The sequence below is a fragment of the Pempheris klunzingeri genome, chromosome 14 (genome assembly GCF_042242105.1).
Source record: "Pempheris klunzingeri isolate RE-2024b chromosome 14, fPemKlu1.hap1, whole genome shotgun sequence".
Classification (NCBI taxonomy): Eukaryota; Metazoa; Chordata; class Actinopteri; order Acropomatiformes; family Pempheridae; genus Pempheris; species Pempheris klunzingeri.
In genome coordinates this window covers 14,408,155-14,430,599 of record NC_092025.1, presented here as the reverse complement: position 1 = coordinate 14,430,599, position 22,445 = coordinate 14,408,155, and the positions used below count along the sequence as shown (strand labels likewise).

Here is a 22,445-nt window from a genome sequence, read left to right as displayed (position 1 = left end):
TGCTTTAACACACACAGACACACACCTGCAGTTTAGGTCTATACACTGCAGCTGGTTTTGGTTTGATTGTGAAATTGACCCTAAATTAGACCATTTACTGCTTTTTCCGACAATGCTGCTTGTATGCAATTCTGGTTATTTTGAAAGCCAGTTTTTCCTGAACCATTATTAGAGTATGGGAGAAACACAATGCCTGCTGGTGTATTTGTTCAGATAAGACAGCTGTTTGTAACAGACATGCACTAGCCAATCAGGGTCGAGTATTCCTGCAAGGCGGAGATCATTGAAAAACAAACTCACAGCATGATGGACAATGATGAGCACCATTGAATGTCATATTATTCTGCTCTCTTATTCCCCGGAAAATAAATTGCATTTCATTGTACCAAATTCCATCATGCTCCCCTTTACAGCTACTTACGTTGTACGTCTCCACCTTGGCTCTGTTTTTAAAGATGTGGGTTGTGAAGTTGGCTTTCTGAAAGACTTCATCAAATGCAGCCTCGTCCTCAGGAACACACACACACACACACACACACACACACACACACACACACACACACAAAAACAAGGTAAATACGGAGTCTGGGCCAGTGGTTTACAGAAAGTAGTCTGTTGAAGTTAGGCCTCCTGGAAAAATTGTAAAGCGAATTTTCTTGTCAGATGTGAACAAACTAGTTTAAGGAGAACTGTGTATGGTAGTATATCTGTTTGTGTGTGTGGTATGTGAGTGTGCGTGTCTCTCACTGTGTCTCTGAGCTGTCCCAGTGTTTCTGCACTGTGACCTAACAGGACCTCAGCTGTCTCCTGGAAGCATGTCACCCACTGGTTATCCCCGAAGTCTGCTAAGTTGGCCTGAGAGTCAGACAGACAGAGATGATGAAGGGGCGAGAGATTATTCATGTGTATGTCTGAGTGTGTGTATGTGTGATCACAGAAGTTACAATATTCCTCAAAGTCAGCAGCACTGTATGTGTGACAAACAAGCATTAACGATGTGCACTGTATACAATTTATACTTACAGAAAGTAGCAGTCTGTATTTAAAGTTGGGGAACTCTCGGTTACACTTTTCACAGCGGTACAGTCCGTTCTGCTGGTCTATGACCTTCTTGTTGCAGTCCGCAGATGGACAGGCCTGGTAAAGACAATTCTCCTTTCGAGTGTACATCACTGTCGCCACGCAGCTGAAATAGTCCGCCTGAGAAAAAGGAATAAAAATGGGAGAGGAAGGGATCTAATTATGGGGATTGAGCTGCACGATCAATAAAAACTACCAAATCGCATCGAAGTGCTGCAATTTGAACGGCTAGAGGCTGCAGTTAATTTGCAGGTGTTGCCCTCCTCACACAATAGTGTGCTGAGGAGAAAACTAACCAGCAAATCAAGTTAAATACTGGAAAAAAAATCGTCCTAACCAAATAAGCCCTAAACACTATCATTTAATTACAGAAAATGTTTGGAAAATAAAATATACAAATTGAAGTACACTCAGGGAAACCTGGTTGGCCATGCATAGAGAATGCAAAGACAGCTGTCTGGTCAAAATATCATGCCACTTTGACCAAATCTTGACCGGACAAATTTCAAGTTAATTAAAATGATGTGTACCACTTAGGCAACTGGAACCACAATGGTGAAGTCACTCTCACTGGAGCTGGGAGAAAAGACAATGTAGCAGTAGATTCAGACAACTAATTAACACTGGTCCTGGAAAGCATTAATCAAGTCACTAAAAATGCATTAACTTGACAGAATACAGGACAACTGCGGTGGGAAGGAACCACTAATAGAGGAAGAGTCAGGGCACCAGTGTTATGGATCATCTAGTTTCCCTGTTAAAACTGGCAGCGTATTCCTTTGACTGCCTCGTTGATTGTCTGAAGTACTGGAACATATCAAAGACACAAAGCTAACTGTAACGGTCCTTGTGCCTGCCTTACAGTTGCTTTGTTTTCATCATTTCAGGACAAAACCATGCGATTCCTTCTTTTTGGAGACAGAGACTTGAGTAACTGTTAGCAAACTGTTTTTTTGCATTTCCGATGAGAAAAAAAAAGCAAATTGCCAAGTTCAAGCCTACACCATTATACAAAAATAAAGTGGGTTCTCATTGCAGGCTGTATCTGTAAACCCTGAACTTACATCCTGTAAATAATACTGCCAAATGCACATGTGACTTCTCCCCTCTTGTGCTTATAATAGAAAATTATGGACTTTGCTTAAAAATTCTTATTAACTATAGTATTTATAGAGAAAGACCCCCATTGACTATCTACATTAAAAGTAGGTCCTGCTTGAGGCACCATCTTTGTCATCTTGGATGGTAAAAAAAAGAAGAAAAAAATAAATGCTGTCCGTACAAAAGTAGCTCCTCTCTTTCTACCTATGTCATTACATTAACAGGATATAAACGGGTGTGATTTACAGACCTTGCAATGCTCAGACTTGCTCTTGTGGCACACATAAACATACATTGTTGCAAACTGAGCCTGTTGAAAAGCTTTTCAAAAACAGCAATCTTGAAAAAGTGTGCAATGAATGGACCGGAACAATACATCTCATCAAAGTGTTTGTTATGTAGGAGGCTGCATCTTGGTAGATGAACAAGACGCCAGGTGGCTCCGGTCGTAAGAACACAATGAGTAATCACTTGTAGTGCAGTACAAGAGTCAAAATCACACGACAGTGGTCGGGTATGATGACCAACACAGCAGATCAGCTTAAAGGGTAGCTCTGCTGCCCACCATAACCTAAAACATGTTTCTAGTGGGCTAAGAGACATCAGTGATAACTGAAAAAGACTGTCTGGTCTGATGAATGTTAAAGTTCTGACCACAATGGTCGACAGTGTGTGTTGTCATGCATGGTAACAACTGTGCAGGCCATGTTCATTCATTCATGACCATCATGTAGCTTCAGGTGATGGGTACTGTGAACAAGATAAGGCTGCCATCAGTACAGAAAGTGTGCAAGAATAGCTCATGACAATGTTGTGTCGAACACTGCAACATTAGCAAAAAACACTCACCAAACCTTTGGGTGAATAAAACATTTTGGTGTGTAGGCTCTTTTGGTATTTTCTTGTGTAACAGTTATTGGTATACTTAAATAAGAATTTTTCAGCACACAGCAAACATCGTGAAACTTAAGCCCATTAATCTCAAATCAGAAAAAAATGTGAGAGGTGAGGAAGAGCAAAGTGCGCCCTCTCTTGCAGGCAGGACATCCTTCAACAGTTTAAAGAATGCAAATAAGCTGCTTAGGGTGAAAAGAGAAACATTAAATAAAATAAAAATAAACTCAGATCAAACTTGGCATCCTCAGTATAACTGCTGCCAACAAGTCAGTCCAGCTGGTAGATGCATGCTGTTTACACATCTCTATTTGACTTCCAAACAATCTTGGAACAGTTTAAAAAGAGAGCAGAGGGAGTTTGAGAATTCTATGCATAATAGATGTGAGATGAGACGAATCTCTCTCTCTCCCTCTCTAATACATAAATTGTACTAATGTACACACACACACACACACACACACACACACACACACACCACACACAAATACACTAGCAAACAGACACATACACATAAAATGTACATATTACCAAACTTACATATTTCCAATACAGATACAATGAGCTAAAGTTCTTTCAGTTCTGAATTTAAATTAAAGATTTAAATTAAAGTGTACACAGTCAAACAGAATCAAATTAAAATGCAGCGATGTTGCTGTAATTTAAACCAATATTAGCACCTTAAGCGGCAGAACTCACACTGCTAAAATCAACAGCAAAAAAGGAAAGAAATGCTAATTCTAGGGGGAAAAAAGGCTATTCTCTCATCCTGTGGAGAAGCACAGCATTCAATTTCCATAAATATAAATAAAAAGAATGCACACAGCAGATGAACTGTGTCTTATTGGGAAGAGGCACACACACACGGATATAAACAGACACATATGTGCAAGCACAAAGCGATAAATACGATATACATGCTCAAGTAAGAAACCACAGAGAAATCCTTTTTCCTAGCTTCACCAGAGGGTATTTCTTCTACCGGGAAAGCAGGCCTTAAACAAGATGTTGGAATTGCAGCCAGAATTTAAAATGAAATGCTTTAAAATGCATTCTAAACAACAACTACAAGCTAGAGCTGGGCCAGACTCATTACTAATGTTGGCCTAAATGAGTCTATCAAAGACTCTCTCTAGGATGCTGGCCAAATTCACACACACTGGCTGAGCAATGCTGTTCCTTTGTTATACAACCCACACTTTCTGTAAAGTGTTCAGTAAGAGCATTGAATGTGAAAAGGCCATTGTGTTCTCTGCATCCCTTGTGAGATGGTTGATGCTGTCCTGTGTCCCCACGACCTCTACAGATACTGTCAGTCAGACTTAGAGCTCTCTGACACTTTCTTCCCGCTAGCTAACACTGACTCACAGCCTCATAATCTGTCCACCCATCCATCTATCCAGTACCCATGCCACACAGCAAGAACCCCTCCGAAACACTTACTAAGAAGGTTTCTTTAATTAGGAGAATTTCTCCCGTTAGCAACAGTCCTCTCCCCCTCAACACTCCACTCCCATGTTTCCGCCCGCATGCCTGCCTCATCACATTTTGCAGAGTTGGGCAGATTGGAACGCTGGAAGGCTGGAGAGGTGGGAAGGCGATGGGTGGGGAAGGTGGTAGGAGGGTGCACATGGCGGGGTGAACAGAATGCTTTTTTTCGGGGGCCTGTTGAGGCCTCGTGATGTTGGCAGATGCTACGGAGTATGTGAAGATAGAGGTCAGCAGGATCTGGACAATAGTGATTCCATCACAACTAGACCACTCTATATACTCCCCCCGCATTTGTCATCATCTCTCCCCTTCTCCTCCTGTGTTTTTTTTTTTTCTCCCTCTGTATTCCAGTGTGTACACAGAAGCCTTGGGGCAAAGTCTTAACCTTAAGCACACTGAGGAGAACCTAGAAGAGCAGCATGACTAACGCTGCACACAAAAACGCTCACAGACACACAAACACAAAAATGTGTGTGCAGGCTTACCTAAAGATTCATACACATGCACACAAACACACACATCCAACATTCTGAAAATAGTTTTCATTCTTATCACACCAAATCCCTGTGTCACCTTCTGGCACCTAAATGCAATTAAAATTTGTATGTGGAAGGGCAACCAAGTGAAAATCTACTTCACATAATTGACGTGGCTGCACATGCCAACTTTAATGCTTGTCCCAAAACCACACACACACGCCGCTACATTAATTAGAAATGGCTTGTACAACACACACATATACACACACAAACACAAACACATGGATACACAAACAGTCAGTCACGCACATACATGGTGGCAAACAGGTAGAATGTCAAATGAGGTTCCTTGAAACTATAAGCTAATGATTTGGATTCCATTATTATTACTAAAGCTGCAGCCTCAGAGTAAGTGATAGACAACCTCCTTAAAGCCGTTCAATTACACAAACAGTTGGGGGTACACAGGGTGCAGGGACAGAAAAGAGGAGAAGACAAAGAGAATAAGGGAAGGGGAAAAAAAACTGAAAAAGAGGAGGAAAAAAAAAATCTGATCTTGAATTATTTACACATTCTCACCTTTCAACTTCTTTCTCCACATCTGCCAGTTAACCGTTCCTATCTGTATCCTCTTTTCAATGCCCCCTGTCACTTTTCTCTCTTAGTCACCACACTCTTCACTCCCATCTTACTTTTTTCCCTGTGGCCTTGTTCCTCTCCATCCTTCAACGCAAGTTTGTAAGTGACATGAAGTTTAAGTGACTCTGCCTCGCTTTTCTACCCGTCTCTCACTAGCCCACGTTTCTCGTCCGTGTTACTTTCCTTCTGGTAATGTTATGCCCTATAGGCTTCCTCCACCTCCAACACATAATTAGAAAGTTTTATTAGAAACGAAACAGATTTTGAAGCTACTTGTAAGCGGCTTGTAATTAAACGTGAGGGATGAGGGAGACTAGTCGGAGATAAACCTAATTAATTAGAGAGTGGCGCGTACCACTTACATGTACTCTACTTTTAGTTAAAAGCATGATAATTTTATGCGATGACACTTCTTAAAATGGTACACAGTTTAATTTCAGAGTTCTCACGTGCTCCTCCAATGGCGGACTGCAGTTCGATCAGTACTGCTAGTATGTGATTATCACCCTCCCACAGCTAAAACAAGAGAGCCATGACTCTAATCTATGAAGTCACAGCAAAGCAGAGTCTAGAACTGCTCTATTTACAATGAATAGAAGACTGACTGTGGATTTGTGTTTGTCTAAATTCTTATATTCAAATGAGACTGAGAAGCAGTCAGTTTAAAAAAAAAAAATCACTAAATCCTGGCTGGTTCACAGAAAATCTTCTGACAGGTTTAAATAAGAAGCCCTCTGTGTAATTTCTACATGAAAAAACAACTATTACAACTTAACTACCATGTATTATGTAATAAAAGTGCTTGTTTTTAGCATATCATGATGCCAGTTACTATTTTGTGGAATCCAATATTTTTCAAGTGATTTGTCCAATGAACAGGTCATTTCAGCTACAGGTTACAGTGTATGTGCAGCTAGAAAAACATAAAAGCATAAAAACATGATGATAGTGTATTAAGAGCAGGTAAGTGACAGGAAAATGAGAGAGTCACACTCTTGACGTCAAAGTCCGTCAAAATAATATATGTCCTTGAGTGACTGCAAACCTTTGGTGCAAAACAGTCATGCTCTGACTTTTTAATACCCAGAGTCTGACACAAAAACCCAGTGTTTACGGTTTTCATCTTACAATGTTGAAAGATTTTCTGATATCAAGCTCTGCTGCAACATAGCTATGCTGATGTTACATCATCTGCAGGGGTGTCTTTCAGTCTTCTAAGTAGCCAGCTGCCTAAGTGAGAGAAGGATTTTCTGACTCATATCAATCTGCTTACAGACAAAGTTTTCATAAAGAACCGGCTCAGAAACTGCAACACAAATTACAAGATTTACTTGTTGCAGTTTACACCGGAAGGCTTCAGATCAGATTTTCATCTGATCTGCTCTACATCCCCTGTTCTGTGACTCAATTGCAAGCAAGTAAAGAAATCTAAAACTCAAAAGTAAAAACTTAACTTACACAGCCATACAAAAACATAAGTAAAGACAAGTAAAATTATTGGGGTCACTTGTGGTTCTCTTTAAAAGGTTCTTATTCTGGTTATTTCATTGTGGACCACACTGAACCATGCAAGTGCATAAATCAATCTACAACCAGAGCCAGTGAAACAGAAATACTGTCAACGCAACACACATTCAGTGGAATGAAGACATAAAACCTTCTTCACAGCCTGCAATTTCCACCACTTACTTAGTCTTCAAGTTATTTTTTGAAGACTAGGTCCTTTCATAGTGTATTAATAAAGTATGAGTTCCAATGCCCTGAATAACAAAGTAATCTGATTTATGGACAGATTTAGCAGATTTAGTTTCATTGTAGAGCTGAATCGCAAAATGAATCATGAAATTAATCTGCAACTGTTTTCAAGCAGAAAATTGCAAACAATCCCTTATGCCATATCATTATGAAGTGAATATCTTTGGGTTTTGGACAACTGGTTGGGCAAAACTGAAGGTGAAACTTAAAGTCACCAACTATTTCATAACATTTTACAGATCAAAAGAATAAATCAATTAATGAAAAACATTTTGTTTTCATCTGCCCCAGTTTTTAGATGTCTGACTATTCTGATATTTATTAGTGTGAGGCTTTATGTGCAGTATGTATGCATGTATGTATGCATGTATGTATGCACGTGTATGCACACGTATGCACTTCACCTTCTCTCCTTGTCCCATGTGCTCATTCTTAACATCACTCAGAGTTTTCCAGTTCATCTTTGCTCTGCTCCCCACTGACCACGTCTCTGTCAGGGATTGGCTGTCCAGTGCATAGCCTTGCTGGTCATACCTGTAGTGTGGACATTAAAAACACACAGAACATATGTTCAAATAAATGTGCAAACACGTGTGTGCACCAAACCACACATACATACATACATACATACATACATACATACATACATATGAAATATAAAACGCATTATTTAGAGTGTGGGGACACCGTAAAAAAGTGATGTGATGCCTGGATACTGAACTGATTAAACTACACAAGATATAACACCAATATTAGTCACCAGTAAACATGTGCAGGAGTTGACTGATTTGTCAAAAAGAGGCTGTGAAAGTAAGTGCATTTGTATGGGCTGTTGTGCTACATTAACAGATTTTGAAGGAGACACTGCACTGTACTATGCACTGCACCTGCTTTTTCTATTTACATAATTTTCTGTACATATACACAGTTTCTTCATTGAGGGTAAGGGCAAACAAAAACTTGTTCGTCTCTCTCCTTTTGTCTACCCACTCCATCTATTCATTTATCTACCTTTTTAATATTCCCTTTAATATCTTAATGCATCAGTGTGACTCCCGCTCTGTATTCTAGCCGAGCAAAGCAATCTAATCAAGGCATCATCCAAATTCATCAGTTTCCTTCAATTATGCAAGCAAGCCTGGTCAAAACAGTCCAACAAAGCAGCACATCGCCACAGGAGCTAGAGTCAGACAGGCACTCTTTGTCTTTGTAAAGCACCGACCTAAATGTTAGAAAGGAATGGAAAACAGCATGTCCACTCCTTGAATACATACATTGTCATTTGTTCACTGCTGTCAGCATGCAAAACTGGAGAGAGGACCAAACAGCAGTAGAGATCGAGTGGAAAGCCAGGGATTAGAGAAGGACTGAAGGAGGAATGAAAGGAAGGAGGGGCACTATTTTTTAGTTATTTAGCCCTTTGAAAGTCAGGATGAGATGGTGTATTGACTAGAGACTAATAAGACCAAGATTAAAGCTGAAGCAATGGAGCCTGCCCCTCCTCTCTCTCACACACACATGTAACTCATAACTAATGCAACAGACACACAGAAATGGCCAAAGCTATTGTTCATGGAGCAGTTAGCCACATTTATAAACCAGACAATTAATGACTGAAAGAGTGAGCAGAATAATGCCCACAGGTACTAGCAAACACTCCCCTTTATTTACTATATTCAGACTTTGAAGCTCTGAGTACGCTGTTTGATGCAATTTTCTGCCTAAGAATAGCTTTCAGTGTAACAACCAGGCAATCATATGCACACTGACGCACTGATATGAACATACACACACACACAGAAGGGGGAAAAATACAATTGTGGTGGCCAGACTTGGGAACAGCCTAAATGAGTGAATGAGTCATAATAATTTAAAATCCCTCCACAGGAACTGCTATTAAGAATCCAGTTTGATGTGGCTCTCTGTGTCCCCGTCTTTCAATGTGCATAACGTAGCACTTCAGATCTGGAATCTAGAAATACCTATGTTCTGCTTTTCTTTTCTGTTATTGCTTCCATCCAGTCCTGTCTACATCCCGTCTACATCCCGTCTAGAGCCCCGCTGGGACTGAAGGAGGACATGTCACCACGTTTCCTGACATGTGATTGTCAGGGCTTTGTACATAGGTTTGTTCATCTGTGTGTGTGTGTGAGAGTGAACATGCTCTGTGTTAGGCATTTATAATAGATTTTTTACACATAAGCATTACAACAAAAAGATATAATCTATTTGCAGAGTGATTTATCTATCTGTTTACACCTGCCATGTCTTGTGTGGTGCCGGTGACTATTCTGTATGTATTAATGAATGTGTGTGTGAGCTTTAGATGCGTGCACACGAGTGTGACTCACCAGGCCCTCAGTCTAAAGGCCTCCGGCATGTCTGGGTTGACCATGACTGTTGAACTGAATAAAGCAGAGAGAGATCTGCCCCCAAAATCTGACAGGCGAGCTCCTTTGATGGCGACCACAGGCTGCCCAGAGCCGTCAAACTTCTCTGCCTGAAGAGAGAAAAAACACTGTGTCAAAAACAGTAATTGAGGAGGGAAAGATGGAGGACGAGACACGACAAAAGCAGCTGTGTTATTGTTACTTGTATGTTGAGCCTGTTTCTGCAACTTGGAGAGACCAGAATGTAATATGTGGTATGGTTTGCTTTTATAATTGGACAACCTACAAGTTAATTTGAAAGTCATTTTTGGATTTTGGCAAAGAGAAGGGATTAGCTCTTGCAGATTGAATGAGCTTAGAGAAGAATAGTGCCATTTCATGCACATTCGAGAGTTATTTAGCCTTCCGTCTCAAATCAGGGACTCTAGTCCAAAACACTCCTGAAGGTCACAGGAATGATTTGACCGATCCAAATTTTACAGCCCAGAAAACCCAATCAAACGGCTATGTATGCGTGCACTGATAGGATATGTAGGCACATACACAGATGGGCTCCTTCAGAAACACGATTAATTAGAACATGCTCTTCATGTTTTTATGTTAAATTGCAAATCCATCCCTAGGTACAGAGAAAGAGGAGAGAGAGGTGGGGGTGCAGGCAGACAGAGAAAGATTATAGTTATTACCTCCCCTCCCCACAATGTGGCTGTGACCACTTTGCCAGTTGTGTCTATTAGGTTGAGGGCCCTCTTGGAGACTTCTCTGCTGGTCTTAGTGGTGATACGGGATACATCATCCGCACTTTTACACACTCCAATCACATCTGCGGACAGGTAGGAGTCATTTTACATCTCCATCTATAGATAGCTCAGGAACACAGGTAACACATATGCTTAAAATGAGGTAAGAAAAAGGATACAATAGTGCATTAGGTGAAGAGCGTTATGTGTAAAAATTCCTCCCGGATATACAAAATATGAAGTGGGGTATCGCATCATAAGCACTAAAGACACAGCAGAGAGTTGACACCCCTCTGATATTGCCAAGTCACAGCAGACTAACATAAATGTCATAACAGGCTGGCTAACACCCAGGCCCACACTCCAAATCATAACAAACACACTCATTCCTCATTCATGTTTCCTGTCATGCTCAAGGCCTAAAACCTTCATACAGGATTACTGCACTGGAGAGCAGTGACTGCTGAGCTCTAAGAAGGTGAAGAGCATGGTCTCCAATGACTATTATTAAACATTAAATCAGAACAAGTCAAATTTATTTATAAAAGCGCTTATTGTACAACAAATGGGATAGTCACAAATACAAATGAAATCAAGAAGTTGTGCAAAAAGACAGAAGATAAGAGCATTAATTTTAATTCAATGAATTGAACCTTCAGTCCATTTCTTCATAAAAAAAGAAAAAGAAAAGAAAAGACAAACTGCAATCAAAAGATGAGCATTGATGACTTATAAGTCCTCTTTTTTTCCAATAATGGTCTTACAACCTATTGTCATTAAAATTAGAACTGGCGTCTTGTGGTTGTAAGCCTCTGCCAACCAGTCAAGTTGCAGTTTACATTCATGTCTGTCCGTACCCAAGATTAGTATCACCAATTCAGCATCCAACCAAATGTGAAGTATAATCACAATCTCCCCATCTGTTCCTGAGTTATGGCGATGAACAGCAAGAAAAGTGTTTCGGCAGAACATTATGGCCTAATAGTGAAGTTGACCTTTGACATTTTGGACTTTAAATGTCATCACTTCATCATTTTATCCAATTACACATTTGTGTGAAATATTGTCACAATTAGCATATTAATTCTTGGGTTATAGCCAAAAACGTGCTTTTTGAGGTCAAAGTGACCTTTGGCATATGACCACCAAAACCTAATCAGTCCATCTTTAAGTCCATGTGGAAATTTGTGCCAAATTTGAATAAATTTCCTCAAGGTGTTGCTGAGATATCATGAGAATGTGATGTACAGATAGATGTACACAACAACAAGCAGCCAAAGCTGTAAGCAGCAGAGGGTTTTTTTATATGATGAATAGCTTACCTCTGGAGTTTCTCTCATACAGAAAAAACATTTTGTTTACAGCTAATGTTACTCACTAAAACGCGTTGTGTGCATCCTTGGGAAACTGCCAAACATGTTGAATGTATTTTCTTTACTAATAAAACCGACAGTGTTTTTTGAGTGTTTGTGAGCATCAGAACTAGTGCCCATGTGTAATATAGAAGTTGTGGACAAAATTATAATATTAATTTTGCACACCAGCCATTCTCTGAACTTCTTCCTACCGTCTTCTACTGCTGCTAACCTTTTTCTAAACTCTACCCCCTCCTCTGCCGTTCCTCCATTGCTCCCTGTCTGTGCTCTCTCAGCCCTCCTTAATTCCATTATGATTGAGACGATGTCATCCACCTCTGAACTCCATTATCACCACAGGAACAGGCTGACAGTTCTCATTACCATGTTATAATCCCCTACTTAACAAAGGAGCAGGGAGAGAGGGAATGGAGAGGGAGTGAATGGAGAGACAACAGATGACACACAGGACATGTAACACTGCCTCTCTGCGACCAACACAAACACACTCCTCCAGGTAAACTGCATCTCTAAATTGTGTTGTGTGTTTCTGTGCTGCCTTGTGTTGCTCATAGTTTACATTTATGTAGTCATGCAGTATTACTACTCAGAGTGTAACCCTATATAAATCGTACACTCTGTACGTGACAGTATGTTGTTTACGCCTCTTTACAACCATTAATCTGTTCTCTAATATGGCGTGTCCAGCACTTAAAATAAATAATAGCTCTGCTTGTGCTGCCATCCAGCAGTTGCTGTATGCTTTCTTGACCCTTTGCTGTACATTAGTGCAAAAAACACATCTGGCCATGTGATAACTAGTGCAAGAGACCAAATGGACCTGTGCTGATGGTGCGGTGAGAAATGGAATGGCTAGAACATCTCAACCCACAGATTTAGTGTGAACTTGCATTTTAAATTTCACTGTAACTGTGATACTTATTCCTCTATTAAATGTTTTACAGCACCTAGTCAACTTGTTTTCTTATAATAGACTGAATTGTGATTGATCGCCCAGTACCGGATGTCTGGTCATATTTGTAATCTTGTTTATTTATTCTAGGATGAGATAGTTCTGTCTTATTCCTGTCTTATTAATGCTGAGTGAAATTCTTATATGGCCTCCTGTATTTGCTTTCATTTACCAACAGAGGTTGAATGTTAAATTATGTCTAAAGGTTTGGTAGAAAAACATAGTTCAAGAAGAGATACCAAAATAATAATAATAATAATAATAATAATGAATCCACACTACTGAAAACTTGATACTCGCCCTTAAAACGTGCATACAGACCAAGAGGAGCTTTTAAAAATTACATCCTCATTGCCACAATGACAGAAACATCACTGTCATGCCTGTGCATCATCTCACTAATAATACTGAGCAGATTGCCCAGAGCACCTTGTTGAATCACTGATTCCAACCCCAATCTACATTTGGACCATCCCAATTTACCTGTCGCAGAGATAAGACATTCCTGTCAGGCATAGAGGGCAGGAACCGCAACTTACCCTCATTACAACAGTGGAATGAGCATTATCCTTTTTTATCTCTCCTTACTTTACTATATGCCTGAATTAACCTTGCCTCTGACCCTGTCATAATGTATTCTTCCAGGACACCTGGTACATGACTGACTGGCACATGCCTGTCTATTTTTTAATATCTATAACATGTAATTGTCTCGGTTGATTGAGCAGTTAGAAATGATCAAGCTGATAACCCAAAGTGTTCCAATACTGGCAGCAACTAACCTAAGTCATCTACAGAAAGCCTGACTGTCACCACATAGGGAAAATAACATAATTGGACCTGAAATCCTTAATGCCTCAATCTGAATGAATTTGGAGTTTGAAAAGAATATTGAATGAACTAAAATAAAAAAAACGAGACAAACTTAATGCCAAAGGAATAAACTGTACATAATCATATCATCATGGCTGCCGGGCTTTTTAGATTTTGAAAATTTGAGGCATATACTTATATACTAATTGTTGGATAATACTCCCACAGCTGCCTTAGGGTTGTTACGCAGGTAGCTGTCAAGTATATTCCTGCAACATTACCTGCTATGATATTATTTCATCTAATATCTCCCTGACTGTCACATGACCACCTTTCATATTAGTCACTGACTGTTAACTAATTTGCCCTTTATTTCTGTCACAGTACAGCGCTGCTCTGATTACATGTTATTGACAGCTGTATATGCCATTAATATTTAATGGTTAACAGGTCATCTAAGACCACTGCTGACTTGGCTGAACTTGTTATCTGATGATTTCCAAAAGCAGGGCTTGAAGCTCCACAGTTTTTTGTTTTTCTTTTACTCCTTGGTTGCATTTTTGGGACTTAAATTTCAAAAATGTCCCGTATGCATACATCTTTGCATTCATCAGGGTGAAACCAGCAATTTTGTACCGTTAAGAAAATTCAGAGGAAAAATTATGAAAGGTTTAGGATAGAAACGCAAAAATGTTCTTGCATGAGGCCAAATGTGTTCTAGCCAATGCTGTTCTTCACAGAGACATCCAAGTAAGGTGTATCGCAAAAGTTTATTGACAGCTCTTTTCTTCACACAGACTACAACATAAACCTTGTCTTCGCCTGACTGGACTAATGCATCGCTCCCTGAGCTGTTGGTCCTTGCTACTGCTTTTCAAAATAGATGTATTGTACATGCCAGCCATTCAGGAATGTGGTAAAATCTCTCAACTATCAACAAAAATCAATATCTGATGGATGTTTTTTTGCAAAAAACATATGCCACACTCTCTCTGAGTCACAATTCATTTTCTATCTTTAACACCTCATTTCAGTGGTTGTTCACAAAGTTTGGAGAGGGAGTGGGCCATGTTATTATGTGAGCCCTCGACACAGATTGCTGATTGGTTTGACACATACCTATCTGAATCAGAGAAGTACTAATGTTTTTGAGTCCTGATTGCAAAAATTGAGCTTGTGATATGTATTCCAACTCTGTGAGGCTTTGTCTTCATCTTTTTTTTTTTACTGTCCTTGGCACTAAAGCTCTTCCTGCTCACTCACTTAAGTTGGTCTTTTATCGATTAAATGGTATGATTAAATGAACACATAATAAATTCACTTTTTTCTCTTACCAACGATGGCGTCTGCGTCTCTGTTCTCCAGTTCTGCGATGGGCACAAAGTCACAGTGCAATGTGGGGATGCCCTGACCGTCATCGCATGGTATTATGGATGAATGAGCGTGAAGGGTCATCTCATAGTCGTTCTTCACTGCAGTGTACTGTTTGTTGGCCACCTTCAGTGTAGCCTTAGTGATGTAGTACACCTACAGAGAATGGGAGAGCAAGGTGTACTGGCATTATAAAATTAGACCTAATCAGACTGGTTATTTCCTGTGAATTTGAAGCAACTATGGCTGATCGAATTGGGCAACCACTTCATTGATCCTGCAAGGGAAATTATTATTACAATACAGCTTCTGTTCCACCAAAACCTCTTAATAAGAGTGGAAAGACCTTCAGGTCCAACTAAGATGTGGTGTCATATCAGCCCCATCACTTCTCTAATTCACCAGAAAATAAGAAGCAGCTGAGAGCGAGTCTGCTAAACAGCACAATTTAAACTCAATATGCAAGGCACACGTCTTCATTTACTCTCCCAACTCTCCAATATCCTCTCTCTCTCTGAGTTTGTCTTCTCTTCTCTTCTCTGATTTACCCCACACAGAGATAGGAGCATGAAACTAATGTGATAAGCATTCTGGCCGCTCTGAGCCAGTCACACCCACTCACTGTTCTGTCAATACTCAGATCACGAAGGGAAGACAGATTCATTCCTTTATTTATCTTTGGAGGGCAGAGGGCACAAATTGGATCTGGGCCTGTGTTGGGAGTCACTGCCGTTGGCTGATACCTGAGCCCGTGTGACTAGTGAAATGATGGCCGGGGTTAATTGAGTTATTAAGCTCTGTGGGCCAGACTGAGTTGAACATGAGCTTTAACATGTGTTAACCTGTCTGTAATTGCGTAGGTATACAGGAACATGCAAAGGGCATGTTCTGGGTGTTCAGACTGAGGGCCACCCATTTTCACACAAACAACACACACTGATAAGACCACGTGTCTCTTTTACATAAACAATAGTATGTTGTTTATTCTTTCAGCCAGTCCCTGAGTCCCCTGGTTGTTAAAGACCTCTCTCTAGAATTCAATGTTGGAAATGTTACAATATTTGACCTCCCATGCGGAAAAACTGAGCTCATAGGTTTCATTTTAGGGTGACGCATAGGAATTATTCCTTATTATTCATAATTACATTAAAGGAACCTACTCTATATACTTTTGAATTGCTCCAGCAAGGTCAGAGTTCTTGAATCACGGCCTGCTGGTGGAAAAATTATCCTATTAACAAATGTTAGATTCTTTGATACCAGTTATTGTGGGAACATTTCATTCATAATGCCTGGATATAATTTTTGTGTGACTATATTATAAATGTAAAAAGAAAAACTTTATGGATAGATCTGAAATTTTTCAAGTCAATCTGAATTCAATATTCATATGCCCATATACACAGTGTTATTGGCAGCTGTGAGTGGTCCTCCTTGCCTAGAGGAGATCCTCTTGGGCCATGACAGAATCCAGTGGCCTCGTTCGACGCAAAAATGTATGAGAAGCTCAGCCAAAGCTAATATGAAGCTTCAGCATTTCAAATAGAGAAGGTACATTCTTAATTAATTTTCAGAATGGGACTCGTTTTCTCCTCATCATCTCCTAACTGAGCCACGGCTCATACATGCTGACAAATACAATGCCAAGGCACAACACTGGCAGTAAACCTATATACGACTACCAGGATGAAGACAGTGACTTAATTGGGCTAACTCAGACCGCTGAAGCTTCACATTCACTGTGGCCAAATTTTAGAATGAATTTTTGCACAGAACAAAGACTTTTTACCCCATTTCCTCCATTGCAGTCACCACGGAGAGATCATTTCTCTGTCAGTATGGAGAGGAGTGATTACAGTGACCCATAAGTTGTTGACAATAGACTTGAATATATCCTCGCCTATCCTTTAACAGGAGTACTTCAATTATGAAATAAAATCATAATCTCTCTGCGTTACTGATGCCAGTAGAGAAACATTAGAAAATCATTCTCCATGGAGAACACAGCCTGCAAAACAGCCATGCAGATGACAACAACAATGCACACAACCAGACACTTAAAACGACAGCAAAACAATAAAAACACATCAGATTTGACAGGTTCTCACACTGTTCTAAGCAGCACACTCTCCGCTTCAATATGCTCAATATGTCTCAAACATACTGTTTATATTTCAGTAAAATATGACTTCAAAATCCCTTCCACAAATCCTCTGATACTTGCCTCCGCCTAATTCAGTGGCCAGAAATCCTGCGGGCAAGAGAGGATTTTGCAGAGGGGTTTATCAGGAACTATTTTACCAATGATACATTTGTTTGAAGTGTTACGTGCATATAAAATGGATATCTGAGACTGAGGCTTACACTGCAAGTAGTCTATGAATCTTTTATAGTGTTAAGATATTGGCTGTCTATAGTCAAGTGGATATTCAGTCAACGTCATCAAAATTAAATGGAAAACACATTTGGAAACTCATTCTGAAGTACAAACATTTCCTTGCGGTACAATAAGCTATGTGTGTGATGTGAACAAAAGTTATGGTTTTTAAGTAAAGTTTGCAAGAAGCTCTTATCACTTCAAGAGAGGATGGATATGGGTGAGTGGGATCTGCTCACCTTGCCTTGCTCCACTAGAGAGAAAAACCTGTCCACTTCCTTGTTGAAGGCTGTGATCTTGATTTCTCCCTGTTGACCAACACATTTCCATTAAACAACATTTCGTTTTAAGGATAAAATGGAAAACAGCCATGTGTGACATGTGTTGACATGCATGCACGTAAAAAGACAGATATTCAGGCCTGTACTCACACTCTCATCCAATATTTCAAAGGAGAAGAGCTTGCCCTCTCCTCTAGAGTTACTCCAGTTGCGGATACTGGACTTGTTGGTGACTCGGGCTCTGACAGTCCACCTATTGATTTACACACAGTGGACATATAACGAATCAGAACTTACAAAGTGTATGTCAACAAAATTATCTAAATGACAAGATATAATAAAATAAATAAATTGTCCCAATATTTCACACTTAAGAATACCTCAATCAAAATATGCCCAATAGCAAAAATCTAAGCTTTGCAAATGTATTTCTTGAAATGTACACAAATGCCTTCCATCATGTTTTAATTTTTTTTAATATATCCATCAACAGACTTCGTGGACGTGAATGCATACGGAACACTTAATGTATTTCCTTTGCTAAGAAAATAATCATGAGAATGTTTTTTGGACAACAGTTATGTATAAGTAGAACAACTGCAGTCTAAAGGTCAGTACAAGCAGTAAAGAATGCTGCAGAGATGCTTCAAAAAGCTTCCTTTTTTTGTTAATGAGCATTCCAACTCAGCTCACATCAGTCACCAATGTGAAACACAACTGTGCAAAAGAACAATTCCCAAGGAAATTGGATGAGTGTCTTCTCAGACTTTTTAAAGTTCCATGAACAGAAAAAAAAAAAAAAAAAAAAAAAAAAAAAAAAAGCATCCAGCAACTTTCTTTTCAAAGAGTGAACTAGGTGTTGTACATCTGCCAACTCCTGGATGCATTTAAAATGTGCTTCTTGTTCTGTTTTTAACAACAGCCAGCCAAGCTAGGCAGTTTATGCAGCAGTGAGCTTTATGACTGCGTTGATAATTGTGCAGTGGAGGATATTCATACCATAACTTTGCCTGCAATTAAATCCTCTATCATGAGAGCAGCTGCTGGCCCAGAGTGAACCCCATTCCCTGCTCAGTATGGATAAGACTGCTACACCAAGGTTTATGGCAGCCAAAAGCCAATTATAGTCTGCTCGAGATGCTATTACTTAACACCAGGAGAATGGGATGGGAAAGCCACACTACCGACCATAAAAGACCACGTGCACATGTACAGCATGCCTATATAATCTACTGTATGTAACACTTTGTGCCGCACACAGACGAACAGGCACACACCCGCACTTTTCATTTCACACAAACATACACAGAAGAACAGCTGCTGAAGTCATCTGTTTTACTCACTGTAGGTACTCCACAACTTCAAAGTTAGAACAGTCATCAGTTTATTACAACACCTAGAGGCACAGTTATCTTTACAGCTTGCAATTTCGAACAGGGATATGTTATCAGAGCCCAAACATGGAGACAGAGTTGACGGGGTACCTTTACTCCAATCTGGAGAACTACATCTTGCTATACTCTCCTCTTGTCTTTTTGTGGCCAATTTTAAGGTCAGACACAGAGACTTAAGCCAAATGAAACGATAAGACACGTGTGGAGAAAAAAAACAGAAGTAAAATGGAACCCTGGAGGAGGTGAAGAAATTGTGAGAGGGAGGGAAGAGGGGTAAAAACGAGGCTGGCCAAATCCCCACCAGGCCAAATAACAGAATCAAAACCTCAGCGGCAGACCAAAAGAGATCCGGCAATACCTGCCGCTAAAGTGTTCATTTCTGAGGCAAGATCGGTCATTTCATTTCATTTCCATGCAGATGGGCTGACTAACATGCACACGCACAAATCCACACAGCCACATGCATTGATACAGAAAATGAATGCTCACGCACACAAGCACACACACTCTTCCAAACATGCCCCAAAGTGCCACTCAGAAATGGCAGCAAACAGGGAAGTCGAGTCACAGCATGAGAGGAAATAGTTTAGCTGATGAATGAGCAGAAGGGGGGGGGGGGTCAAAGTGAAAGCATGGATGTATACAGTAAAGCTTTTGCTTGGAATTTGGGAGGAATACATAGAAGTCAGGTTCAGTTGAAACTATCCATTAAAGAATTTAAGTCTTCTTTAAATTCTTTTAAGGAGCCCATACATGTAATGTGCATGAGAGCAGGCACATGCAGACATACAACAGACACACATAAACTTACTTGCTTTGGTAGGGGTTGAGTTTAGCAATAGGAATCACATTTGTTGAAGAATCTTGAGAAGAGCTGGCAGCCTTCATGGGTGAAAACTTCGTAGGTGAAAACTTTGCGGGCGAAAACTTCGTGGGCGAAAACTTCGAGGGCGAAGCTTTCATGGGTGAAAACTTCGAGGGCGAAGCTTTCATGGGTGAAAACTTTGAGGGCGAAGCTTTCATCGGTGACTCTCCCACAAAACCTCTTCCACGGCCTCGTGGAGGAGAAAAGGCTCCTGGCAAACAAAGCGAGATACAATAATATAACACTAATGTTACATGAAATTTAATAATTGAGTATTCCATCATCCTGGTTACAAAACCTACCAGTTCTTTACAACTCTACACCTCCATTTTTTTTTTTCAGACCCAACAGATGCTGACTCAGGTGACATCACTTGAGGCGATCTATCAGACCCCACACAGCCCCTCTTGAGCAGCAAAAGGTTTTTTTTTTGTTTTTTTTAATATATGCACTCATGCTGCTCCAGATCTGCAAACAGACTTTGATCTGTAAAATAAACTTTATTGATCCCACATCGAGCAAATTTCCTTATTAAAGCACTATGATTACACATATGGTGTGAACAGTTTAGAATATAAAACGTATATAATATATTTTACAGACATAGTAAGAGATTGGACTGCGCACGATGTAAGCACTAAATTCACAGGATAGTTTTACAGTATTAAAGGAATAAATAGGATATATAGCCTGAGACAGAGTAGCTGTGATGTCGTGAGTGTTGTATGTGGTGGGTGATGGTGACAGAGACCGCAGCAGTGTTACATAATATGCCGCTGACTGCCGTCAGAACAAAGAACCTGCGGCAGTGCCTTTTCTTACACCTTGGGTGTAGCAGTCTGAAAAGTGAATCAGTGTGGTTCACTTTAATGTCCGGACGAATTATGTTCATTTATACACATACTTATTACCTCACGTACATGCCAAAGTTATCCATAACTGTAGTTGTTGTAGACAATTTGAGGTGCTGATACTGATGCAACTGGTAGAACACCTACCAGTTTTCCATTAGGCAGACAAACTTAATTAAACACCCAGCCCAAATATTTCACCATTAATGTTAGCACTGTTATCTGATCATATGAGCAGCTGCCAAAATGATAACATGCCTGAGAAAGTTAAACTCTCCCTGCAGATCTCTCTGAAGAGTTCCTCAATTCTCCGTTAACATCAGTTTGTGCCAATTAATGAAACTGTGTTTTTCTTCTTGGGTAAGACTGCCAATCAATTATTAATTTCATAATTACTGTGCTTGTGCCTTTCAGTCATAGGAAAAAGAATAATTAGGATTAGTTATCAGTTATCAGTCTTGGGGGCAAGACAACAGACAGAACCTGTAAATACTAGTCTCTTAACTACGTTCATGCGTAATGACCATTTTATATTCAGCTTATATATAGTTTAGTGGGTATTGCTCTTATCTTAAAAGGAAACATGATCAGTTTAAACAAGCTGTACAGTACATAAATACATCAACAACGGAAGGGTGTCTATGGTTATAGGTATTTTCTCACAGATGCCTCTAATAATCGATAATTATATTGTGTAATACTTAAATTGTGCATGTGTACTTTGGCCTCTAAAAGGTTGAATTTTTATTGTCAAATGCTGATGTTATTTCTATCTAGGTGAGGTGTGTACTTATTCAACTCAGGCCTAATCTCTAATACATAGATAAGACACAAAAACTACAAAAAAAGTCAAGAATAAGTTCACTTTGTCTTTAAAACAACTGTTCAGCTTTTATCTTTTTTTTTTTTTTTTTTCCAAAGGACAATGCCAGAAAACTTGAACAGTCCGGACCAGCCCACATAATCACAAGATGTTATCTCACCTCCCACTAATAAGTAGCATCAGCCCCATCAACAGTGACTCAGGCTACATAGTTGGCTGTTGTCAAAATATATTTTATGCAATGCCTCATTTTGGCACGAATGATGTGCCATATTGAGCAACAGAATTTGAGGAAAGAATTGTCAGGGATAAAAAGATGCAATTCCACAGAGACCACTCCCCTGATTTAAGCTCCTGCTCAGGAGCACAACAAACACATGCCTGTATGATACCCTCCTTTGCAGGTGTGTGCGGTTGTGTGTGTGCGTGCACGTGTGTGTAAATTCCTTGGGGAAATCACAGATTGAACAGCTATTTTCAGGCGAGGGGTAATTAACATCAATATTCATATGCACGCTATCCGGATGGAGTGGTAGAGGGAAGGAGCTGGTAGCATAAGAAGAGAAGGGAAGATGATAGGTGAGGATGAGGAACATGGCAAAGACTGGTGCATAAAAGGTTTATCGAGGATCCTCATTTTTTGTGATTAAGATCACTACAGAGTCCTAATATGTATGTCGGTAACGTATTCAACAGCTCCTGTTTGTAAAGAGTGCTTGGTGGTGAGGATACTGTAGGAAGAGGGGAAAAAAGAATATATAGACAAGAAAAAA

At 39.9% G+C, this 22,445-nt stretch overlaps 2 protein-coding genes across 2 annotated transcripts in view; both read right to left on the bottom strand.

Annotated features, from left to right (window-relative positions):
- LOC139213553 (replication protein A 70 kDa DNA-binding subunit-like) overlaps window positions 1-22,445 on the bottom strand; it is a 38,304-nt gene that overhangs the window by 8,030 nt on the left and 7,829 nt on the right. The window contains exons 7-16 of the mRNA XM_070844283.1: window positions 19,945-20,209; window positions 17,890-17,992; window positions 17,698-17,766; window positions 15,045-15,237; window positions 10,516-10,652; window positions 9,791-9,939; window positions 7,844-7,973; window positions 1,024-1,200; window positions 748-855; window positions 422-508 (exon numbers count right to left, since the gene is read on the bottom strand). Coding sequence (XP_070700384.1) covers window positions 422-508; window positions 748-855; window positions 1,024-1,200; window positions 7,844-7,973; window positions 9,791-9,939; window positions 10,516-10,652; window positions 15,045-15,237; window positions 17,698-17,766; window positions 17,890-17,992; window positions 19,945-20,209 — 1,418 coding nt within the window. The remainder of the gene's footprint in view (window positions 1-421; window positions 509-747; window positions 856-1,023; window positions 1,201-7,843; window positions 7,974-9,790; window positions 9,940-10,515; window positions 10,653-15,044; window positions 15,238-17,697; window positions 17,767-17,889; window positions 17,993-19,944; window positions 20,210-22,445) is intronic.
- The window catches only part of smg6 (SMG6 nonsense mediated mRNA decay factor), a 208,532-nt gene that overhangs the window by 183,180 nt on the left and 2,907 nt on the right, over window positions 1-22,445 (bottom strand). The window lies entirely within an intron of this gene.